Source organism: Camponotus vicinus, unplaced genomic scaffold, assembly GCF_025532165.1.
Source record: "Camponotus vicinus isolate PSW18456_S1 unplaced genomic scaffold, iyCamVici1.0 SCAF_1, whole genome shotgun sequence".
Classification (NCBI taxonomy): domain Eukaryota; kingdom Metazoa; phylum Arthropoda; class Insecta; order Hymenoptera; family Formicidae; genus Camponotus; species Camponotus vicinus.
The window spans coordinates 21,116,592-21,140,567 of record NW_028141945.1 but is presented as its reverse complement, the minus strand read 5'-3'; the positions used below and the strand labels follow the sequence as shown (position 1 = coordinate 21,140,567).

General features: G+C 38.5%; 1 protein-coding gene and 1 long non-coding RNA gene across 5 annotated transcripts in view; one reads left to right on the top strand and one right to left on the bottom strand.

Annotated features, from left to right (window-relative positions):
* The window catches only part of LOC145959487 (irregular chiasm C-roughest protein), a 155,920-nt gene extending 135,928 nt beyond the window's left edge, over positions 1-19,992 (bottom strand). For all 4 annotated transcript variants that reach the window (XM_083078359.1, XM_083078362.1, XM_083078360.1 and 1 more), the window contains exon 1: positions 19,052-19,992. In XM_083078359.1, the coding sequence (XP_082934485.1) occupies positions 19,052-19,191 (140 nt within the window). In that variant the 5' untranslated portion in view covers positions 19,192-19,992. The remainder of the gene's footprint in view (positions 1-19,051) is intronic.
* A 260-nt stretch (positions 19,993-20,252) lies between these two features.
* LOC145959484 (uncharacterized) overlaps positions 20,253-23,976 on the top strand; it is a 72,811-nt gene continuing 69,087 nt past the window's right edge. The window contains exon 1 of the long non-coding RNA XR_014435055.1: positions 20,253-20,367. This is a non-coding gene — a long non-coding RNA (uncharacterized LOC145959484). The remainder of the gene's footprint in view (positions 20,368-23,976) is intronic.

Sequence of the window (23,976 nt, the reverse complement as noted above, 5' to 3'; positions counted from 1 at the left end):
ACGAATACGACGCGAGTAAAGAACGACGGGCGTTAAATCATCTCCTCCAAGAGAAGCTTAGCCGTGCGCAAACTGCAGGGAACTGGGCCAGGTGCTGGTGCATCCTCGCGCGTATTCTGAGGGGGTTGACGGTAAATTTCAGGGAAGCGTTAGCGCCAGTAAGCCACGTGCTGCTGGTCGGTCCGATACTAGGTCGATATTATGCAGGTATGCGAGTGTGCAACGGATGCGCGAGGTAGCTGGAGAATTCGTTGCTGTGGAGCTCGATAGTCGTCATTCGGCGGATGTATATCCAGAATGTGCGCGTGTGTGTGTGTGTATCTGTCTGTGCTTGTGTACAGAGGAAGAGGGTGCGGCGCAGAAAGCGAGAGGGATAGCCTCTACAGTAAAACGGAGGAGGGTGTGAAAATACCATCGCATGTGTGACCCGCATGTGTGCGCGCCCGGTAAATGCTTTGAATATAATGCTGCGGATAATGAGGATGTATTCGACGCTTGCGACTCTCTCTCTATCTGTCTCTCTCTCCCGCCTCGTTAATTCTCCCTAATTGTAAAAATTGCATTTGGCCGCAATGCTCCAAAGTGAATTCCTACAATGGGATGTGTTTTAAAAATTTGACGTCATCGTCCGAGGGCGTGGACAAAAATTTTTAATCCGGCGTGCCAAAAATTCACGAGCTGAAGAAAACTCGCGCGTTATTAGATCATCAAGATTAAGGGATATTTAAGCGATATTAAAATCCGGACAAAATCTCGTCGTAGTTTGACAGTTCGAGGGCTCAGCGGGAGAACAATTGCATCTTTCGTTTTCGAATAAAAATCAAAACGCGTTGATGTATCTCTGGCGGTTGCTATTTATCAATTTGAGAGAAGTAGACGGATTAAAGAGCCGGAAATACTCGTATAAAGCGAGGTGCTAGCGCGCGAACGAATAGGCATGCAGACATGACGAACAATGTGAAAATTTCACGTACGCACGTACTGGCTGGCTGCTTCGAATATACCAACGCGGATAATGAGGATGCATTCGACCGGCACGTATACGCCATTTACCCCAACTGTATCCGCCGCATTGCGAGAGTCGAGAGATATACGTGGCAAATGTTAAAAATGCGCCGGTGGTGGTCAGCCGGGGGTCGGCAGATCCTGCTTTAATATACGCGGACAAATACCGGAAGAAAGTAATCGGGATTGGTATTGACACGATCGGTGCAGGAAAAAATTGCAAAAATTAAAATAAAATTGATTTCAAGGAAGATCAAAAGGAGGATATACTCGAAAATTGATTCGCGGGCCCAGCGTTTACTTTAGCAGTATGAACAATTGATTTTGGAATTTTTTTTGAAAAATATTAAAAACTTTTGTCCTTTTGTCGTCTCACGTGTGTTTTTATTAATGTTTAAACAATCAGTATTTTTTAAATCCCGGATGTTTAGCTTTTGTGACAAAAGCTGCTTCCTGTTTAATTATTTGAAAAGAGAAAAAAACTCGATCTGGTTTTTTTTCGTAGGATATTTTTGGATTGAATTAGAATTTAAAAAATTGATATTTTAAGCTTCGAGAATTGAAAAAATGTCGGCAAAATTGAAATATATAATTTTCAAATGACACCACTTTGTTCTTCTTTTCTAATAAAATTAAAAATTGGGTTAAATATTTCAAAAATATCTTATAAAGAATGAAACTCAAATGAAATCGAGTTCTTTTTTTATTTCAATTACACCAGGAACAGTATGTCACACTATCAAATCACACATTTTTGAACACGCTACGCGCAGAGACTCTTGTATTGAACAAAAAAAAAATAATCCAAGATTTAAAAATATCGATGTAGAGTTTATAGACATCGACAAAAAAAAACACATGTAAAGCGTCAAAAAAATCAATTTCTAATATTTTTCAAAAAGGATTTCTAGAAACCGTCAATTTTCCATATCGCTACAGTAAATCCTTAAAAATTATTCAGGAAGAGATCTGAATGAACCAAGATATTATGAAGGAATAAGTGCTGCAATTTCTTGGAAATTTCTTGGACGTCTCACGTATCCTAGGATCACAGAAACGTTGGATACATCCTCTTGTCGATGTTGACCATCGTGGGAAACGAGACTCGATGGGAGAAGAAAACTGGAGACAGATAATGATGGACGGAAGTGGAAATAAAACCCGGCGCTCTGTGCACGGAATGTACTGGGTGTCCCGAGTACAGTGCACCATGTTTAATGAGAGTTTATTACGGAGACATCGGAATAATTGTCTTTTTCTATTCACGCACGACTGCGCCCGCTAATACCCGTTGAAATAAACGGTAAGAGTGCAACGGTAATAAATAATAAAATTTTTCTCGGCGCGTATTAGCCAGCGTAACGAAGAGAGCTTTCAAACTTTATATTACTTGATATTAGTTGCGCTAATGTTTGCCATATTACTCGGATGCGTTTGTGCAAGTGGTGGCTAGAAAATACGTTCTACCCCGTATTTTTATCACTAATATGGCTTGAGTGCTTCTGTCATTCTCATGGCTTGAATTATTAAAAATGATCGCAAAAAGCTATCCGTGGTACACATCTAATACATATATAAATATATACAGTGGTATATATTGCGAAATTTGCCATATATCATATTTTTCCTGTATAGCGTGCTTCATACATCATATTTTTCCGCTACATGAGTTTTCAAGTAGTCTATAATTCTTATAAATAAATACCGACCTCTCGAAGAGCTCGTTTCTTCGATCATATGCTTTCAATTGTGTGCCTGATGTAAATTTGACGCTTTCGGAATTTTTTTATGGACATTATCGAATTAACAATAGCATTATTGCTCGATGAAAAAAATTCAATATCGCTTCCAGCAATTTGCATTATCATTACCGGCGTGTCTCTCGAATTTCCTAAATATTCATTAAATTCCTAACTACTTCCATTTTATTTTATGCGATATTGGCGCCGATCGTAAAAATTTAACGTCCTTTGGAGAGACGAATAAAAAGCTGCATTATATACGTCCAATAAAAACGCGGGTCGCCCATATTGCATGAAGCGGATAAACACAATCGCTACTTCAAGCCGCGTCTTCTCGTAAAAAGCGGATCCATCTTTCAGCTACTACGGTCGCAAGTAGTATCGACGCGAAATTGATGCGCCTTTAACCAAATATGGACGCTCAAACGACAGTTTCCTAATGAATATCAATTATTCCATTTGCTTTTTCGCGATACGACTTGTTTTTTTATCGCACTATTCCGTGAAAAATTGTCCAGATAAATCGGCAAGTTCTCGTAAATCTATTCGAGCGGATCTTATCGTCGCAATAAAACTTTTGCGAGTCAATTGTCAGATAATAAGATCAGTCGGCAGTGATCGCGACACAAGAAAAAAAAGAGAGGAGGAAAACTGCTTAAAAAAAGCCCTTTCAGAATTTTCTTGGATGCATAAAAATCGCACGTAACATGTTTAACTATCTTTGACATCCATTTTTGATGACAAAATGTTTGTCTCGTGTATCGTTGCAAAGAACAAAAATCAGGAAGGAGGAAACGTTAGCCCGTGGAATACTAAATATTTTACATATCCGAGAGAGAAAATGTATTTTTTCAGAATATACAGTTGAGTCCAACTGGCTTGAGTGCCGGCTTTTTTTTCTTTCTTTCTCGTTTCTAGTTTCCATCTCGCTAATGCGCCGGTAGACGTACGGTCGATTATACATTTGTATTATGTCTCATGCATTTCGCGCGTAAACAATCTCCCTGTGCGAGGGAGAGGAGAGGGTGACTCAGAGAGAGAAAGAGAGAGAGAGGTATACATCAAATATTTAATCCTCGACTACTCGCTTTACGCCATAAATTAGCTGATAGTTGGTCCAATTTTATCCAAGATGATATGCAAATCGATTTATGCAGTTAATCACGTTGAAATGTTTAACGCAAATAATCCAAGATCAAACAACGCGATTAAATACATATACGCGAGGTTACAGACAAATGAATATTGCTATATCCGAACGATAAACTGCTGCTTTCCCCGATAGCGAATCTATAACAATACGCGAACGCATCGTACTATATGCGCTATGAATGCGCATCGTGACTAAACCGATGAACCAGGGATGATCAGTCTATCGAATATCCTTGGGGCAGGTTCGTATGAATCTGACATTCGTTTAGCTTCGCCCAATTGTAACTACCTCTCGTACGGAGAGAGGGAAGACGAGTGATTCCCTATAATACGTAGCAAATGCATTATGCGCTCCATAAACTCGGCTCTGCACTAATGACGCATTAATTTAACAGCATGTAATCTGAGCGCGTGTACGAAACGCTTTGCATAATTGTTCATCCGTGCTCCTTGGTTTGGAAAATTAACTCTCTCTCTAATCGTATCGTGCAACTTTTTACCTCGATACGATTAATTTAGTAACGAGAAACGTCGGAAAAACACTTTCGCAGGCCTGCCAAAATGCTACAATAGTCGCACGACTACTAGATGGATCTCTTGATAAGTCCTGAAATAATTCGCGGACGCAAATAATCGAGATAGACCAGCTCGGGCAATAGAGATGAAGTTCCTCCTTTCGTCAGTAGGGTAAACGACGATGGATCAGGAAGCTTGGGAAGAAGCGAAGAGGAAGACTAAACGCGCAAAATCCCTCGTTTCTCCTTTGTCAGTCTTCACTCGCGCGAAATCGGACGACGATTTACTCCGCTGTCTGACGTGACGTCCCTCTCTTTTCTTTATCTTTAGAACTTGTTTGCGAGCACGGCGAGTGCACAAGAGAAGTCGCTGAATGAGGTAAATCGCATATATCTGCGAAAAAGCGCAAAATGGCTTATCCGTAAAAATTATTCGCGGACAAGCGTGATTTTTCAACGTGCTTTTTCACGATTGGTCAAATCTCATCTTATATATCGACGAAATGAGATCCTAAACCGAAAGCTTGGCCCGGTTCCAACGCGTTATTGCAACGTTTTACTCCTCTAACCAAGATACCAGAAGATTGAATCTCTCGGATAGAGAAGCTTAATTGTAGAAGTAAATTGCGAAATGTACTATAAAGTGGATTTCGTCGAGTTTACGTTGAATAGCAATGCAAATAATTAAAAACTTGTATGTATCAAACGAAAAAAAACAAAAAACAAAAAAAAACGATACGCCAGGAACATAACAGAGTTAAGTTAGTCAAACTTCATACTCATGAATATTGATGGGGCATTCCATCGATGGAAAAAATTCTCGCGTGCGAGAGAGAGAAAGAGAGATGGAGAGAATAGGACGAGAGAGAATTAACGTGTAACATCTGCATCAATTCAACAAATGCCAACGGCGATATCGTGAGTGTCAAACTGTTACGATCGCACATATTCTTTACATATAACCTAACTCAACCTCAGGTTAGGTTATATGTAATATTTTGGAATCATGAAAGTGTCTACTATGCTACTTATTTTAATTTATAATTAAAATTTGTTAAACATATTTAATCTATATATTTAAGATATATTCTAATTACTAAATTAAATACTTTGTATTGATACGATTGCAATTTCTATTTCATTGCGAACACATTCCATATATATGGTTAGGTTATGTGTAATATTTTGGAATGTGTTCGCAATGAGATAGAAATTGCAATCGTATCAATGAAAAGTATTTAAATTAGTAATTTGAAATCAAATATACTTAACAAATTTTAATTATAAATTAAAATAAGTAGCATAGTAGACATTTTCACCATTATATATACAGGGTGAGCCATTTTAAGTTACCCATCCCAATAACTTTTTTATTTTTGAATGTACAACAAAATATTTCAAATTACATTTTTTTTTTCGAAACAATTATGTGTTTTCTTTACACCAATTGATTCCTCTCATTATTTTGTATATAAAAGTATTAAGGTAAGATAATCGAAAAATGAATATTTTACAAGATATTTTATGGTTTATGTAAAATTAAGAAATTATTTCAAGCCTCATAACTCAAAAAGTACTTAACGAAAAGGTACTTAATTATAGTGTTTTGGAAAGCTCTCGAGATAAGCTACAAGAATATGCAATGAAAAATAGTAGGTTCCATTTAAGAAATTGAAGGTGACCTTTATGTGACCTTCAAATGACTATCCAAAGTCAAATTTTTGCCACCATCTTCTGTCCCCCTCGAAGTCAAGCAACTTTTATTTGAAACATTTTGTTGTACATTCAAAAATAAAAAAGTTATTGGGGTGGGTAACTTAAAATGGCTCACCCTGTATATATGCTGATCGAGCATGCATTACACTTTGTTATAGGGTCTACTATTTTAAAAGCTCGATAGACCCATTAACGCGCGTTAATTTTTATTTCCAAGCTTTTATTTCCTGAAATAAATGACACAGCGATGGGCGCCCTCGCAAGACAAGTTATGGCGCATGCAGCGATAATTATCGCCATTTACGATACAACACACATGCACGTAAGAGCGTATATTGATTTGATGCAACCTTTATGACGTCGCTGGCGCGAGCCACTTTGCTCACTTGGAATCTGTTGGGGCGAAAATCGCGTCGGAGCCGTCGAATAAATTACAACTAAATATAAACATATACGGTAATGCGCGCGATATTCCGCTCAATAGATCGTGGCGATCGTTAAATTGGCAATATCGCTCTAGCAACGCGCTGTGAAATAACGGGAAAGATAAGGGTGGGAGGAGAATGGTGAATAAAACAAGTGGCGGATCGCCAGTATAATGTTCTCGATGTAAATATAATCAACATGGACGAGCAAATATTGCAACTGACTCTAAACGCGCGTCAAGCTAAATGCAAATATCGCGTAAATTATGCTCGCCCGTTTTAATACTAGGATCAAATAGGACAATGAAATAGCCTACATCTATCCCGCTCCATTATTCGCGGATTTTCCCCCAAGCTTCCCGAGCATCTGACGTTTCGGGAAGCCGGACTAATTTTTGAGAAACTTACAGTGACGTTCTTTCTCCAAGAAAAATAGCCGCGCAATTTTTTAAAAACTCGCATAATTTTCCAACTCATTTTAAAGGATCCATCGTTTCACGAATAGAGGCAAGTTCGATGCAGTAATACGGGAAAAGATTGTAGAGGGAAAAACTAGTCGCGCGCAGAGTAAACTATCGTGCTTGAGATGCAAACTCGGAAGTGGCGGGTGTCTTTAAATAGTATCATTTATCGTGTTGCAGCTGGAAAGAACTAAAAGTGGAACCTTAAATGATGCCATTTATCGTCTCACAGCTGGAACGCTTACTTTGCCTCGGCATACTTTAAACAATCTACGATTGCACGCCATACGTTAGCACTTTTTTTTCCCTTTCTTGGATGAGATAATGGGAACCAGAATAGTAGGCTTTTCCACGCGCGCTTTTCCTCCTCTACGAATTACATAAATATCATAACTTTGACAGAGGTGTCTCGCTGGCACGACAAGAGGAACGACTTTTGTGCGACGTCCCGACAAATAAATAATTACGTTAGTCGTATCGAGAGCACAGCAGAAATGCAAATTAAGGTACACATCGTTTTGCTAAAAAAAGGCGCTGCATAAATTTAAAAATGTTTTGTTCATGTCATTCATATTAAACTGCTTCCCACTTGAAATAGCGTCTGGAGAGCGAAAAATTATCCTCAACAAGAAGCAGTATTAAGATACAGCTTCCTTTTTCTCTTCTTAAAAAATTTACTGTTTACTCCAACTCTGTGGCTTCCTGAAATAGCTGGCCTCGTTATGTGTATTTATAATCATATATCGCACAAGAGTGGACAGACAATTTCGCGGTGAACTTTGAATTTTAACTCAAAGCGAGTAAACGAGGGAATTATAGCATTTATTAAGAAAATGGAGATGACCGGATACGCGGAGGCGACAATAACTGCGCCCCCGAGAGAGTGAAGGAGGAAGGGAGAGGGAGAGATATATATATATCAATGCAAAAGCCTTCTTCCACTATGTCGAGCCAAGAATAATTCAGTGTCACGTTCGGGGTGGAGGCTACCGAGAGGAGAAGAGGCAGCTATATCGCGGCTATTTTACATTCTGTATTTCCCGGTTCGTTATTTATGCAAACCACCGGAATATACGATGAGAAAATGTATGTTTATGTAAATCGAGCGCACAAACGTTTACTTATGTTTCAAACAGAATCTTAATCTTTAACTCGTCTCCTTTTCTCCTCTCCCACCCTCGTCATCTTCTCTCTGTCTCCCTCCCTCCTCCCCCTCTCCTCCCCCTCTCTCTCTCTCGCTCTCATATACCACCCCGGATATCCGCGCTGCGTTTGCGCTGTGCTCGCAGCGTTTGATAACCAAACTGCATTACGGAAGGAATTACACCGAATCGCTACTCCTACCCCATTTTCGATCGATGTCGGCACGGTCACTTGGCACTAACTGCCACTAAATATCGTTACCCGACGATGTTGCGATGCTGTGGTGTTGCGATGAGGGATAATATCCGGCAAGCTATGCAACTACGCGCGCTCGCTCGACTCGGCCACCCGGTGGATAATTAATTTATTCGATTTTCGGCTGCCGGGGGAGAGCCTCGCGCTCCCCCCCCCCCCCCCCGCGGCATTTATATCCATTTCTTAGCGAGAGCCACCCTTGCTCCCCGGCCAACCGGGAGCTTCTTGGCGCATATCTTGCCCGCCACTCCTATGCATAACTCACAATTAGTCTCTTCTAATGACGGCATTTTCCTAAGCGCCCCCGCACAATGCGTCTTTATCCAGCTATCGCGCGCGAAGCTTCGCGATAATGGCCATTGTAATAACGGATCTCCAGTTTAGTGTGTATTTACATTGTGCTTTTCTTTTTTTTTCCCCTCTCTCCTCTTTCCTTTTTGTTTGAATTCTACGAATATCGCTTTACATTATTATTATAAAGGGAGCTCTTGAATACGTATTCCGCGCTGCGTAAATAAAACGCGATTTTACGCGCTACGTACAAAAACAAATTCCATTTCGACGAATTTAATTTTCACGAGAAAGCCCGAGATCCAGCGCGCGCGCCAAAGGATAATAAAAAAACGTCATTCTTACGTCGTATTAAAACGTTGCCCCGGTAAGAGATGAGTCTACAAGTATAATTACAAACATGTTTTATGTAGAAGAGTGCGGATTCCAAAAGGTGCAGCTTTGATTGAATTAAATTAAACGAATCGTAAAGAATGAACGATTATCTTGCATCGATTATCCTCCCCCGCCGCAAAGATAAGGGTGTTTAACGCGACGTTTCGCGATCGGCTCAAAACTGCTCGAGTCTATCTACCCCCAAAGTTCAAGATAAATAGCGCGCTTATGTAACATCTACTCGGTAATAGGCGAGCATACTCCCGGGCGATTAATCATTTTTCGCATATATACATCGCGGTTAATCTTCTATTTAGCGGATCCTCCTCGTAATTCGAACGATGTTTTTCCGCGTAATTGCGGGCAATCATTCTTGTTAGAGCCAGGGCCCTAGGCAGCGACACCAGCTAAGAAGAACGGAAACAAGAGGCACGAGAGGCGAAATACGGTGCGAATACCTGCCGTGCTTTAATCATCAGCGTTAATTAAAATAATGCTTACGAGATAATTACTTTGTGGCCAGACAAAGTGATGGACGACCGTGCCGACTATAACGCTATTCGTGCGGTCAACGTTGGCGCGAGCGGAGGAAAGAGAGGAGAGGAAATATAACGTGGCCCGACCGCGAGGGGTGTTTGGTATTCGCAAATTAATCGATTAGAATTAATTGTTCCCAATTGAAATACCACTGGCTTGCGCACGGCATTCTTTTTTCAGCGGAGCCACCGCGCGCGGGAAATTGTTCATTTGGCCCCGGTTAGCGTTTTCCAAAGCGTTCTTTGTAAACGGCATCAATTTATCGTCAAATAAACATTACCGTAATTGCATCACCAGAGCAAACGAAACTTTCAAAAAATTCACGTAGATTCACGCTCGCGAAGCTGTTGCTCCCTTTACAGCTCTATCCGCGGAGAAATTTATATCGTACCATCCGTATTCCTCAACCGAAGGAAGAAACGCAAGAAAGAAAAAAGTCGTTTGGTCGATATTATATCTTAATAAAATGTGCTTTTTACCGAGTCACGTACGGGGGATGGACAAAATAATGCGAACACCTGAAAAATAAATATTATATTTGTTTAATAAAATATTGGACCACCATTTGACTTTAATACAGCTTTTGTGCATCGATAAAGGATCGGATTGCGCTGCACAGTATCAATGAACCTCGAAATAATTTCGCGAGAGAAGGAGAGATGGATCCGTTTTCATGAAGCATTAAATAATTTTCAAATATGCTTAATGCTATTTATTTAATTTAATGCCTCTGCTGCCTGTACGCTCCTTCTAGTGCTTTGAAACTCCGAGATGTACCTACACAAGGGCAATGTACAGAGGATTGCTAGCGGCGAAATCACGCTGACATTGCGCCGTTCGCAGAAAACTTTCTCGTCTCTAGATGAAATGAACTTCACAACTCGCTATTACCCCTATCTCTCACTGCCGTCCATGTTTAACGGTAAATTCAGGGCTACACGCACGGCCTACTTGTGCAAAACCGTATTCATTGTTTGAGCATTGATTTAACAATCGTGTCGGGAGAAGCAAATAATCCAATTTCTGTATAACGGCAAAATTTTCGCTCTCTTGCTTCATTCCGCTGGGTATAAAGCTATATAAACTTGTTTAATTTTATTTTACGCTTTCTCGCCTTTACAGGCGAGCCAACCGCACCTTTTATCAAGCTTGGGACTGACAACCTTAAAACTTTCACAACAATGGGTCTTTTCGTCTGCCCGATATTTTATGAAATAAGCGCGTGTGGAAGGAATCCGAGGAATGGACTGCGCTTTAATTAAATTAATTGTATTATCAGGCTTTTGCGCACGAGATTTAATATCGAAAATAAAAGAATTAGCGCGGCTGATAAAGTTTTTTCATCAAATTTTTGCTACCCGGAAGAAAGTTCAAAGTACCAAGAGCTTTTCAAAGAACTTTAGCTCATTTATAGTATACGTAGTCTTGAAGGAAATATGTGAAAGAAACGAAGCGACTCTGGTTTCACAGTTTTTTAGAAGGGAAATGAAGAGATAAAGTTGGTAAAGGACTCCCCTTTCATCTACCGTTTCTCTTTGATGGATTTACGAAACCGTCCCTTAACAACAATGTTAAATTAAAAGACGCGGGATTTCGTCAATTAAGAGATTCAAATAGATAAAACTCAACTTTTATTTCATTTTAATTGAACATCTTTTATTATAACTCGGATGATTTTAGGGAGTTAGATACGAAGAATATTTAAAAGGAATTTGTTATGGAAAGATATTAAAATCGAAGTGCTATTAGAAATCAAATTTTCGTCGAGATAAAATTTGAATTCGGGATAAAAAATTAATTCAGGTGGCATAAATTTAATCAAAGAATTTATAGACGAGAGAAAATGTGAGGAAAGCTTATATAATATGCCATACATATTAATTGCTTTTTAATTTTAATTTATAAATTATGCGATGTATTTTATTAATTGATCTACAACGTATTATTACCTAAATATATATTGAAAAATTAATGTCTCTCATTTATCGTCTTCACGATTACTCGAGACACAATACAATCCAGCCAAGATTCCTTGAAAGGGCGAGTCTCGACGATTATAAACTTTCCCTCGCGAGGTGAAAATTGGTCGCGACCTTATCACTGCCCGATGAAGCACGATTTTATTATCTCGCCTCGAATTTGCAGTAAAGGGCCTTTTATCCGTTGTATGAACTGTCGCACCGTAAACAATCGCCACGTAGATTACGGATTTTTACGCGACGACTTCAGGCTTTTTCCATCGAAGCCTTGATTTATTGCATTACACTTGGTACTGACGCTTACACTACCGTCGGCCCCTTCAGGCAACTCGGGGTGAGTTTTATTTACTTTTAGCGAATCGATCGACCGCGAGGGTTTAGTGTAGGAGGGGAGGTGGGGGAGGGGAAGGTGGCGGTGGCGGCGGCGGCGGCGGAGAAGGAGGAAGAGGAGAGAGAGACTAGGTAGTTGCTGCTCGCTAACCCCTGGCGAAGCGAGCTTACGTGGTCCCGGTAGCTTGGCCTTTCGCGTTCTTCTAACGTTACGTATATCATCGCCCACTTTCCTCTAATCGTGAATTTACGCCGACAGATCGGCCCGAGGATCGGCACGATTCTCTTTCATCGTAATGCTTTACGAATCGACACGTATAAAAACACACGTTCGAAATATTGCGCGAATCGATCGGCTCTCTTCTTGCACTGCTACCGTTCCTTCTCTGCCGTACGCTCGAATTTCAAGGTCTTCAACCGTGAATAAAAGATGAAATCTTCCCGTTTGCGCTTTATGACTTTATGTCACTATAAATGTTTCATCTCTTTATTGAATAGATATTTATTATCATATTTTTCATCGCTCTTTATGAATATACATTATATAAATAATACATGTATATTTTATAAACTATAAAACGTACGCAGGATTATAATAGGATATTAATAATGATGAGTCATAATTAGCAATAAATTATCACAGAATAATGCAATAATGTATATTTTAAAAAACATGTTGCATTTGTTCATTAACACACACAATCACATATTATTTAATAAATAAAATATTAAACATTTTATAAATTCATATATTTCGCACAAAATAATAAAATTAAAATATTTAATTATCGAGAAATTTTTTCAACCGTTCTTTTCGACTGTTGCAAATAAAAAAGGAACGTCTACTTCCCCTAAGAGAAATTTTCTTCGACTTAGCATATCTTCGAACCGGAAAGGGAAATTGCTCAGAACTTTTGTTTGCAATTGAATCGATTCCAGCCATAAGTATTAACTCTGGCGAGAGTTCGGGACAGCTTTCCAAGAATTCCATCGATAATCTTTCTTACGGGTCGAAATTGATCTTGATACAAAGGGAAAGGTTATTGCCAATTTTCGTATAATAAAGACGTGAAATTGGATGATATAAGGTTTAAAATTCTCTTTCATCAACATAACTTGCTTTCCTTTTCGTATCAAAACTCGAAAATTCGGAAAGGAAAAAAAACACCTAACCTAACCGAAAAAAAAACATCTAACCTAACCTGGCCGAAACAAATTATAATAAAATATTAATTGCGTTTGAAAACCGACTGTATCTTAACATGGAGACTTTTCTCCCAATATAAATCACGATATTTCAGTATACCGAATGTTCCATCGTGAGATAATTTACATAGTTAAACGAGAATTAACAAAAATGAGAACACAAATGTTGTTAATATCGCGGTAGCGCAACAACTATGCTCTGACGATTACACGATCTGAATTATTCACAATACAATGCGAGCGTAATTCGATCACACATGCTGTACATTTTATCAAGAATTAATTTTCATTCAGAGAACCATAATTAATAGCAATCTGTAAATAATGAGCAACAATAGCGAGAAAATAGTAATGCACCGAACGGAATACAAGCCGGTTATTGATTATCATCGATAATGGTGTAAATAGAAGGAAAATTTAAATTCAAGGGGTTGAGCGATAATATGTCAAATCGCACGCGAGAAAGTTATGCGAGATATGTTTGTACGTGGCACACATTCAATCAAATTGCACGTCACACATTATTAACGTCACACATCACAGACATGGTGGGAAAAAATTGCAGAAAATATTAAAACGCATCATAAATGCATTTAAATGAAAATTATTAACTATAAATAAAAATTATATTTTAGTTATATTTTAGTTGCATTTTAGTTATATTTTAAATTACAGTTACATTTTAATTATAGTTATTTTATAGTTATATTTTTAATTATTTTAGTCATAGTTATTTTTTATTAATTATAGTTGTATATAATTGCAAATAAAAATTATTATATAACTATAAATCGAAATCGCGTTAAATAATTGCGTGCAGGTTAAATCTTTCGGATAAATCTTTTCAAATTGTTGGACATTTTTCTTCATTTTCGTTTTTTTTTTTTCACGTATGGGCATCAGCTGGCCGCACCAGGTGCGCACCAACGTGACGCGAGAAGATTCGAAATGACAGGAGCAATCAAACGTTCCATCGCCAACAAACCGTGCGATATTAAACTAAGATTTCTATCCGCTCTACGGGATTCACACTTCCCGGCTCGAGTGGGTCCTGTTATTCTTTCGTGCCAGTGTTTTCCTAACGCACTTTCCACTAACCTCGTGCGAATCGGAGCCCGTATGTAAGAGGTGTGAATATTAAATCGCATTACCCGTCCTCTCGCTTGAAATTAAAATAAATGCGCGGATGAATCTGGCCGAAAATCTCGTAATCGTGCGGTGTCTCTTGCGAGATTTCGCAATTTTTTTCCCTCCCTGCTTCCCGTGATGCTGAGGAGCGACCTCCCTACGGCTTCGAACTTATAAAACCTTGGAAAATTGAAGTTTCCGTACTATTAAGTGGAATTAACCTTCCCGGTGAGAATCTTAAGATTCCGATTGCACCAACTTGGCGCGTACCACCGTGCAACTTTGCGGCGGAACTCATTGCGGCATTCAGTCCGCAATTTAGATTTCTCATTAAACGTTGAAAATCACACACCGATGGATGCACGCGAGTTAACCGTAGACCCGCTCCTAGACTCGTGCTCGCGCGCTCCGACTTAATTATTAGGGGTTGTTAGCTTATCGTGTAACGTACATGTATAAGGTACACAGAAAGTAATGACAGAGAACGCGTGTCCGAGCTATCGTTGTAATCTGTAATCATTATCCTGACAACTGCGGATACTCGACATGTTTTGCTTAGATATTCCACATAGTGTGCTTAGAATTCGATATAATAAAACTAAAATTATATAAATATTTTAGCAAAGCAAATCGAGATATTTTCTTCACCTTCTTCATGTATTCAGATGTAAATTTTTTAAAGTCACGATTGAGGGAGATAAATTTCTCATTTTTTGCACAATGCTTGGAATTAATTTGCGACTGTTTTATGTATAAGGTCGTCTGAATGCAAACATTTAAATACCCGCTACAGAGGTTGCAATAGATACGTCCCGCATACAAACGAGCTAAGAAGGCTGCAAGGCTGTTAATAAATTCTGCTTAAATTTGCGAGAGCTAATTGATTTCGCACCGCAAATTTATGAGATCTCACGTTATCGCCCAAATATTTATTTACCAGAAAACAATGAAAGACAATAAACGCATCCGCCTAAAACAATCTATACGTTCCCTTCAGCGATAAACACGAATTGCCGAGTATAGAGACATTAACCGAACATGAACGCTCGCGCTATGAGCTTGTGTACATATTAGAAACTATATCCGTGTGAAATAGTGGTGTACCGAATATTACATTAGCTACCCCTCCTCCCAAACATCTCTAAGGTACATAAGATTTGCATTAAAAGAGATAGGGTTATCATATATATTTATTACAAGTACGCTGAAGAGAAAATTTACACCTCCTGTAAAGAGCGTATATATGAGCAACAGTATTTTATCTTTCTCTCCATTATATAATTTTCTAAAGTATATTATCCTAATTACGTGAATTGTTCAAGTACAATTGATACTGTAAACTGATATTGCGAATATTGATATTTCATCGTCAATAAACATTGTAAAATTTGCATTTATCGATCGTACTCGATTACACTCGATATACATAACTTTTAGCGAGAATCTGTCAAAATTAATCTGCTTATAGCGTTTAACAAATTGAAACTTATACGTCACGCGTATCAAAAATATATTATAAATAGTCAAGTGTATAGTACAAGTGATAAAAATTCAATATCCGTTTTTGAATTTTGAGATATTATATTTTATATTTTTTTTCCTGTTTGTCCATTTTTTGGGCCCATCTATACATCGATTTTCATTGAAAGTATCAATGTGCAGCGTTCAAACATATAAAATTAAAATAAAAAAAATATTCAAAAAGACTAATGTGAACCACCGGCGTTGTTTTTCGACGCAAATTAAGGTACAGAGTAACGAATCAAGAAGGCAAATTAACATATCAAATATTATTCTTACAAAAAGGATATGAAGTACCATCAAATCAAAATTCAAAATAAAACCGCAGACGTTTCGATCCTCTCCGGATCATTTTCAATGCCAAATCACAAAAAGAACATACAAAATAAATACAAAAAAATCGCAGTCAATAAAGTGTTCGATACAATGATGTCATAATGTCAAGTCGCTATCATACGATTTTCGAAAATTATTTCAAAGACAATAACAGGAAGAAATTTATAATCTCATGTTATATTATAAATTTCTTCCTATTATTGTCTTTGAAATAATTTTCGAAAATCGTATGATAGCGACTTGACATTATGACATCATTGTATCGAACACTTTATTGACTGCGATTTTTTTGTATTTATTTTGTATGTTCTTTTTCGAAATGTCTGCGGTTTTATTTTGAACTTTGATTTGATGATACTTTATATCCTTTGTAGGAATAATATTTGATATATTAATTTGCCTTCTTGATTCGTTACTCTGTACTTTAATTTGCGTCAAAAAACAACGCTGGTGGTTCACATTAGCCTTTTTGAATAAGTTTTTATTGATTCTTTAAAATTCTTACAAACCACTTTTATAATTTTTTAAATTTATAAAAAAAATAAATATATACATTACAATATTATAATATTTCAATATTATAATAATACAATATTTCAATATTACAATTTTACAACATTTCCAACGTTTCACAAATGTATTTGCAAATTGAACAAATTAAAATTAATAAGAAGAATTCACATACATGTATACGCTAACGGTATAAAGTCGAAATCTTCCCTCCTACAACCGCGATGGTCGATCCCAAGAAAAAAGGAGCGAAAAAAACTTAATCTAAACATCTACTACCGCCCTTTACGTTGATTCGTCGCACATTTTTGCCGACATCAACAACAAATCCCTTTTCTCATTAATAGTATGTCGGCCATTAATTCGGCCATTTATCATCGGCCCATGGGGCGATCTAAAGCGCATCCTCTCGGACCTTGGTCTAGCGCCATATTTATACTACGCGTATCTGTATCGATCGCGTATATTTCTTTAGAGGTAACGGCATTTAATTTCATCGCGTGTCACTTAATCCTCCGTCTGGCGTACGGGTCCATTAGACCCGCACCTGTTTCAGGAACAATGTGGCAATCAATTACAAGCATATACATATATATATATATATATATATATATATATATATATATATGTATGTATAAAGCCTTCATAGCTTTAATATTTTATATAAACATAAACGACATTTTAAACACGTATTAGAAATATTGAGATTTTATTCTCTTTACTTGAAATATGTATTGAATAATATATTGTACAATTTTTCAGATAAAATATAAATTATTTAGGTCGCAATTACTTTATATAATTTAGACACAATGTAAATTATTAAGTTAATTAATTTATATAATTTCATACAATTTTGTGTATAAAATATTATTTTATTAATATAAATTATTATATTAAAATAACATGCGTGCACGCACAACATTGAGCTTTTGAATGTATCGGGTGCTCGTTTCGACACGACGCGACGCAAAAGGTCGCGCATCAACGGCTTACATTATGCGTGGGTGTCTGATCTATTTGCCGAAATTCTCGCGAGAACCCTCGTGCGTCAGCTAAAATCGTATATATTCGCGATAAGTGCGGAATATTGATCTCGTGAATATTTTAAGGCGTCGAACGCGCGCATACACGCGCCACGGATGCGGAAACCGATGTCACTGGGATCTCCATAGATTATTCCACAGCGTGGCAAATGCGAGCAGCGTCGCACGCACATGTACAATGTATACGTGCGACGTGCGTTTCACGTTAGACTCGCGGGATCGAAAGTCACTGCTCGCATTTAATCGCGGCGCGATAAAGGGTATTCGATTTATTTACTTAGAAAAATATAGCAAATTTTTTTTGTCGTTAAATCACGATATTCATCGATTAGAATGATTAGTTTGTATTTCGTAAAAGTATATCGCATATATGATAATTAAAAAGGCATTTCTCGAGAAACTTATCTTCGAAAAGAACATGTATAATTGTTTTGGTGACAGTTTACAAAAATTTTTTGTTATTGTATATATGTATATATACAATGCAAACCCTTATATATTCATTTTTACAAAATAGAATGGGTTTATTGTTTAATATACATTTATAGTGAATATTTAAAAGAGTATATTCTGAATAATATATCATGTGTTTAATAACAATATGATAATTAAAAAGGGATTTTTTTATGAAACCTCTCTTCAAAGAGGACCTTATATAATTATTTTGTTAATAGTTTATAAATAGAAAATTTTTTGTTATCGTGTATATACAATGTAAATCATCATATATATTTGTTTTTGCAAAATATACTGAGAAAGAAATTGTAAACTTGACCAAATATTTTCAATTAATTATTATTTTTATAATTAAAATATTGAAGTATTTAAATTTAAAAAAAAGTAATTAAATTAAATTAAATACGACACATTTTAAATCTAACATGACATTTATTTAACTTAAATATTTTAATTTAAAAAATTAAATAATTGGTTGAAAATATTTAATCAAGTTTACAATTTTTTTCTCAGTGTAGAATGAATTCATTTTTTACACATTTATAATATATTCTGAATAATATATAATGTGTGTGTTTCATAACAATATCGTTAAAAAGTATACATGTATGCGTTCCTTTTACACGTTTAATTGACGCGATCATGAATTTGACGTTTAACATACATGACATGTGACAATCTACGCGCGCGCGACTAAATTTAATGACATGAAAACAAATAAACGTTCTCCTCCGATCTATCTTACTTAGATTTAATCTTTCAACGATGCATTTTTTCGCATCCAAAAGTAACCGACTTCCCTTATCCTCGCGCTCGATTTTCCGTTATCATAAATCTCGCCATTTAAACGAGACGCTGATTAATCGAGCGATTAATTTCGTCCAATCGTGATCGTTTCTCAAAACGTAAGGCATGTTGTTACCTCGTTATCGTGCATCCGGCGGATTCCACGGCATCCCCGATAGCATCGATCGCCGATCGTTGCATCCTCCGCGCTGATTCCGGAGCGAAATCCGTATTGAGCGCACTGGAGTATCCGGCCATCGTAGCTCCGATTTCCATGGAGAGCACTATACCGACATATCCCTTCGGTGGAGGAATTCGCCACGAGCAGACGGAGAACCACTGACGTGTACGTGTATATATATTTTTATATATATGTGTAATATCCCGCGCACACAAAAAAAAACACCTCCCTGTATCCACCACCCCTTTCGCGGCCGAGGAGACGCGAATGATCCGCGCGGGTCAACTGTCACACGTGTTACACACAGCACACTCGCGGGGGGGAAGAGTTACGCACCCTCGCTCGTTTCTCCTTCGTCAGGTGTCACGAGGCGGACGCAATCTCCAAAGACGTATCTCCGATCCATCCGCGACGTACGACGTGCACCAGCCGCGCGCGCCCCGCGTCGGCCTCTTTCCCTCCTCGCACTTTCTCACAGCAACATTAGCGAACGCACCACTTACAGCGTGTCCGCTCGACGCACGAGGCAGGATGGTATCGTCAGGACGAGATCGAAGCACCCACGGCCGCGAGTCCTCTCGACGGCGCGCGTCGCTCACCCCGCGGCATCACGACCGCGACACGACATGTATATCTGGCCGCGATCCTCTCGTCGGGGGTCGTTTCTCTCGGGGATCGTAATCTGACGAGCGACGTCCCTTCCGCGGCGCGATTAGACTCTTCCGGACCTTGGAGCGAACTTGAATTCGAATCTCCGGATTCGGAAAAGAGAGAAAAAGAAGAAAGAGAGAGGAGAGAGAACGCGCGCTGCTCGTCGAAGTTTTCCTCGGGCGAGAATGGCTAACGAGGGGGTGAAACGAGACGGAAGTCGCGTCGCGCTCTTCGCATCCGACCCGCACGGCAGACAGCACGATACTACCGACGGTCTCTACGCTCCGCGTAATTCCATCCCCACCCCGCGCCGCGCGCTAGGCTCCCCCCACCACCGGCGCCGTTGCTACACGCGTCCCTTACCCCCTCCACGATAATGGGCACGCACCGAGAGCTATCCGGAGCGTGACACACGCTTACGCCTCTGGAGGGGGTTACGGTCGCGTGGCGGCGGCCGGCCGGGTGGGGATGCGGAGCGGAGTGAAGTTGGCGGCGATAGCGGCGCCGCCGAGCGGCGCATGCGCGCGCCGCGCGCGACCGTACATCGCCATCGCCGCTTGTCGCCGTCGTTGCCGCTCGTCGTTTCGTAGCGTAGCGTCGAGTCTTCGTGAAAATCTACGGTAAGTGCATGCGTATGTACCTACGCGGCCGCGTACAAACGAAGGCCGCGAGAAAGAGAGAGAGAGAGAGAGGGAGAGAGTGCAGAGACCTCTCTTCTGCGACGCGCTGGAGATGCCGAGGCTAAACGCGGCTACATGACTTCTGTCCGGCCGGAGGCGGGAGAGGGGGCAAATTACACGGCGCATCGGAAAAGAATCCGTGCGACTTTCTCGGAGTTTTACCGCGAGAAAGATTATGAGTTATCGTACGGTATAAAGTGTAATAATAATAATACCGTGGAATAGCGTCCCGATACATGCGCGAGAGTACGCGTATATACAGGGTGTTTCTTAATAAGTGCGAAAAATTTTAGATGATTCTTTGTCGAAAATTAAGGGGGGTTTTTCATACAAACATTAAAAAGTTGTAATAAAAAATTGAATAGGGGTTGCTAGTTTCATCCCCTTATAACAATACGGGAGACTGAAAAAAATATTAATAAATAACCTTTTTACTACTAGAAAATATCCATCTAATTTCATTTCTTTAACTTGTTTCAAATTTGGGAAAAAATAAAAGCCTAATTTTTACTTCCATTTTTGGAGTAATGTAACTCCACAGGTAGGGATGTAAGAGTATATGTTTATATGAAAAACCCTCCTTAATTTTCGACAAAAAATCATCTCCTAAAATTTTTCGCACTTATTAAGAAACACCCTGTATATGCTATATACCGGGCGTCGTTTGCAGTTTCCTGCACTCTTCTCTATTTCAAGAATTTCAACGCGATAATGTATCTATCAGATTTTATATTTTCCAACAGCGATGTTTTAATATAAGCGAATGTTTGGAGCCAAAAGACGGCGTATTATTTTTTGACAGCTGAATCAACGGCTCGAAACAATATTTATCAATCAAACACGCGTTTCCCTTGTTTAAATAAAGTCCCAGTAATTATAAATTAGACACTTGTGGTATTCAGCTGCGTCCATTGATGTTATTGCATTGTTGTGCAATTATTTGGAACGTTATGATATTAAACTCGACGCGTTTAAATATTTAACATTCGTGGCATTTGACTTGAATGGAATTTCAATCTCGCTCCGCGCTCAAATACATCGTGTTATATGTATAATAAATACGGGTCGAGTCGCGCGAGAGCGATTTTCGAGAACGCGTCCAAGGAAAGACAGGACGAGGGATGCATCTATTTATGGAGCGTCCGCTCATTTATCGCGCAGGAAATGCACACGTATACTTGTATATGCGCCAGAGAGATTGGTCGAAGCTGCAAAGAAGTGCGAGCAGAAGAGATGCAAGCTTATACAATGCTTTCTCGAACAAAGCAACTCGCGTAAGCGCTTCTTAATCTCAATCTCTTCAGAGAAATATCGACACACATGTGTGTACTTTTACAGGGTGTCTATTCTCTGCAAAAACATGATTTCTTTTGTACCTGGAAGTCGGAAAATTCTTATGGAATTTTATTGAGACTCGAGAAAATTTTTTTTTAATTTTTTTCTTGTTATTTTGCTTTTATATTCTAGGTAAACCGCTGGTAAAAGCCACAAGTTATATTTAAAATATATTATAAATATATATTTATATATATTCAATGTCTTAATAAAATTTTGAATAAACAGTAAATATTCTCTATTAATTTGTATTGATAAAAAAATGAAAATGTGTTATATACGAGTGAAAAATGTTTATCTTATAAAAGTTACTGAATTTTTTATGTCTGTGTTTTGCCTTTGCACGAATGAAAAATATTAGAAAACGCACACAATAAACAAACCTATTTTAGAAAATTGATTAAAAAAATCTTTTCAATATTTTTTCTTTACCTAGACTTTTGAATAAAAATATTTGAAAAATCAGAGAATTTCAAGAAATCTTTACGATTTGAATAGACGCTCTATTTGGTATCTAAATTTCCTTTACGTATAATTAATTTTACACACAATTAGCTACATATGCGTGCATTATTTTTTTAAAAATTTAAAAAGATTCTTTTTTCTGTTTTATTTAATAATTATATATATTTATAATTATTTAATAATTATTTATATTATATATTTCGAATAAATGTATAATATAGAATAAAATAATTTTTTCCGACTTTAATAAATTCGTCTCTAAAGAGATTAAACGTCTTGTGAAATCATCGTAACGTATAGAAAACAAAACAAATTTTTGTTCAGTATTTTTTTCGAAAAAAATAGGTACAAAAATCATTATATATCGCGGTTCAATTTCTACGCGTTTAACGCACAGTTGACACGCATGTCAGGGAAAAAAATATAGCTACATTTTTCACGTGATACATGAAATACTCTTTTGTATTCAATATATTTCTTTGCAATATAACGAAATGCATTGTCGATCCTTTTTTTTCGTTGCCGGACGAAAATGACAGAAGCGTTACACGCAAATCTGCCATCAGTTTTAACGTTCAACGAATGCTAAACGAAATGGTACATTAACATTTGCGTTAAGAACGAACGTTATTAAGCCAATTCAATCGCGAGGATAATTCGGAGTAAATCTTTTAGACGTTTAATAAAGAATTTGGAGCACGAAGCAATATATAGAGTGAGAAGAGGTGGCGTGTCTTACTCGACGCCGCCGACAATGATAACGGAACACGACAGCCCCGGCTATTACGTGCCTCCTCGAGAAAATATCGCATCGCGATCCCGAAAGCCTCCCATTGAAATTTTAATTTTGTATATCATGCTAACGACGCGCGTGTGGGTGGATCCACACGTATACATCTCACATACACGGAATACTTTCTCGTTCTGCGAAAAGTATACATATGTATGTATCTACTCTTTAAATTATTCATTAAGATATATCCTTCGCGCGATTGATCAAGATTTTATCGCGTCGACGATACATCTAGATAAGCGCGATACTCATCGAGCGAAAATGCCGATCGGTCGATGAGATCCATTAATTTTATTTTTTTTCACGCGAAAATATGAATTAAAGATACCTCATACATACTAGAATAAAACGAATGAACATTTAAACCTCTCCGTCTCAAGTCGCGAGCCGCAAGTCGCGAGTTTATTCCGTCAAAAGTGCCATCGCGCTCGCGTCTGACGCAGTAAACTAATAATTAATTTACTCGACTGAATAAATTACTACGCTGATTATCACTTCTGACGTCGCCGGGCGACGACGCGGATCAGGAGCGAGGTTGGAGAAAGAATTATGAAAGGAAACGCGCGGTCTACGGCACGCTTCTCTCTCTCTTTCTCTCTCTCTCTCTCTCGTTCGCTCGTTCCTCTCCATCCTCGGGAACTTTGGGGGCTTGGAGAATTTGGGATATGGGCTGCGTAGTCTTGCGCGCGAGAGGCATCTCATTCGACACCACAGACGGTAATAACGAGAGCGCCCGGCGGCGCGAGGCTACGTGCTTCCTCCAGAGAATATTAATCCGTAATGCTGGAGCTCGGTCTGAATCTTCCAGCTCCTCATATATCAGATACGAGGAGGAGAGCAAGAGAGAGAGAGAGAGAGAGAGAGAGAGAGGCTTTTTCCTTAGGAAACCGAAACTTTTACGGGTGACGCAAATCTTACGGGCTGTTTCTAAAAATAACTCCGCGTCAGCCATTCGT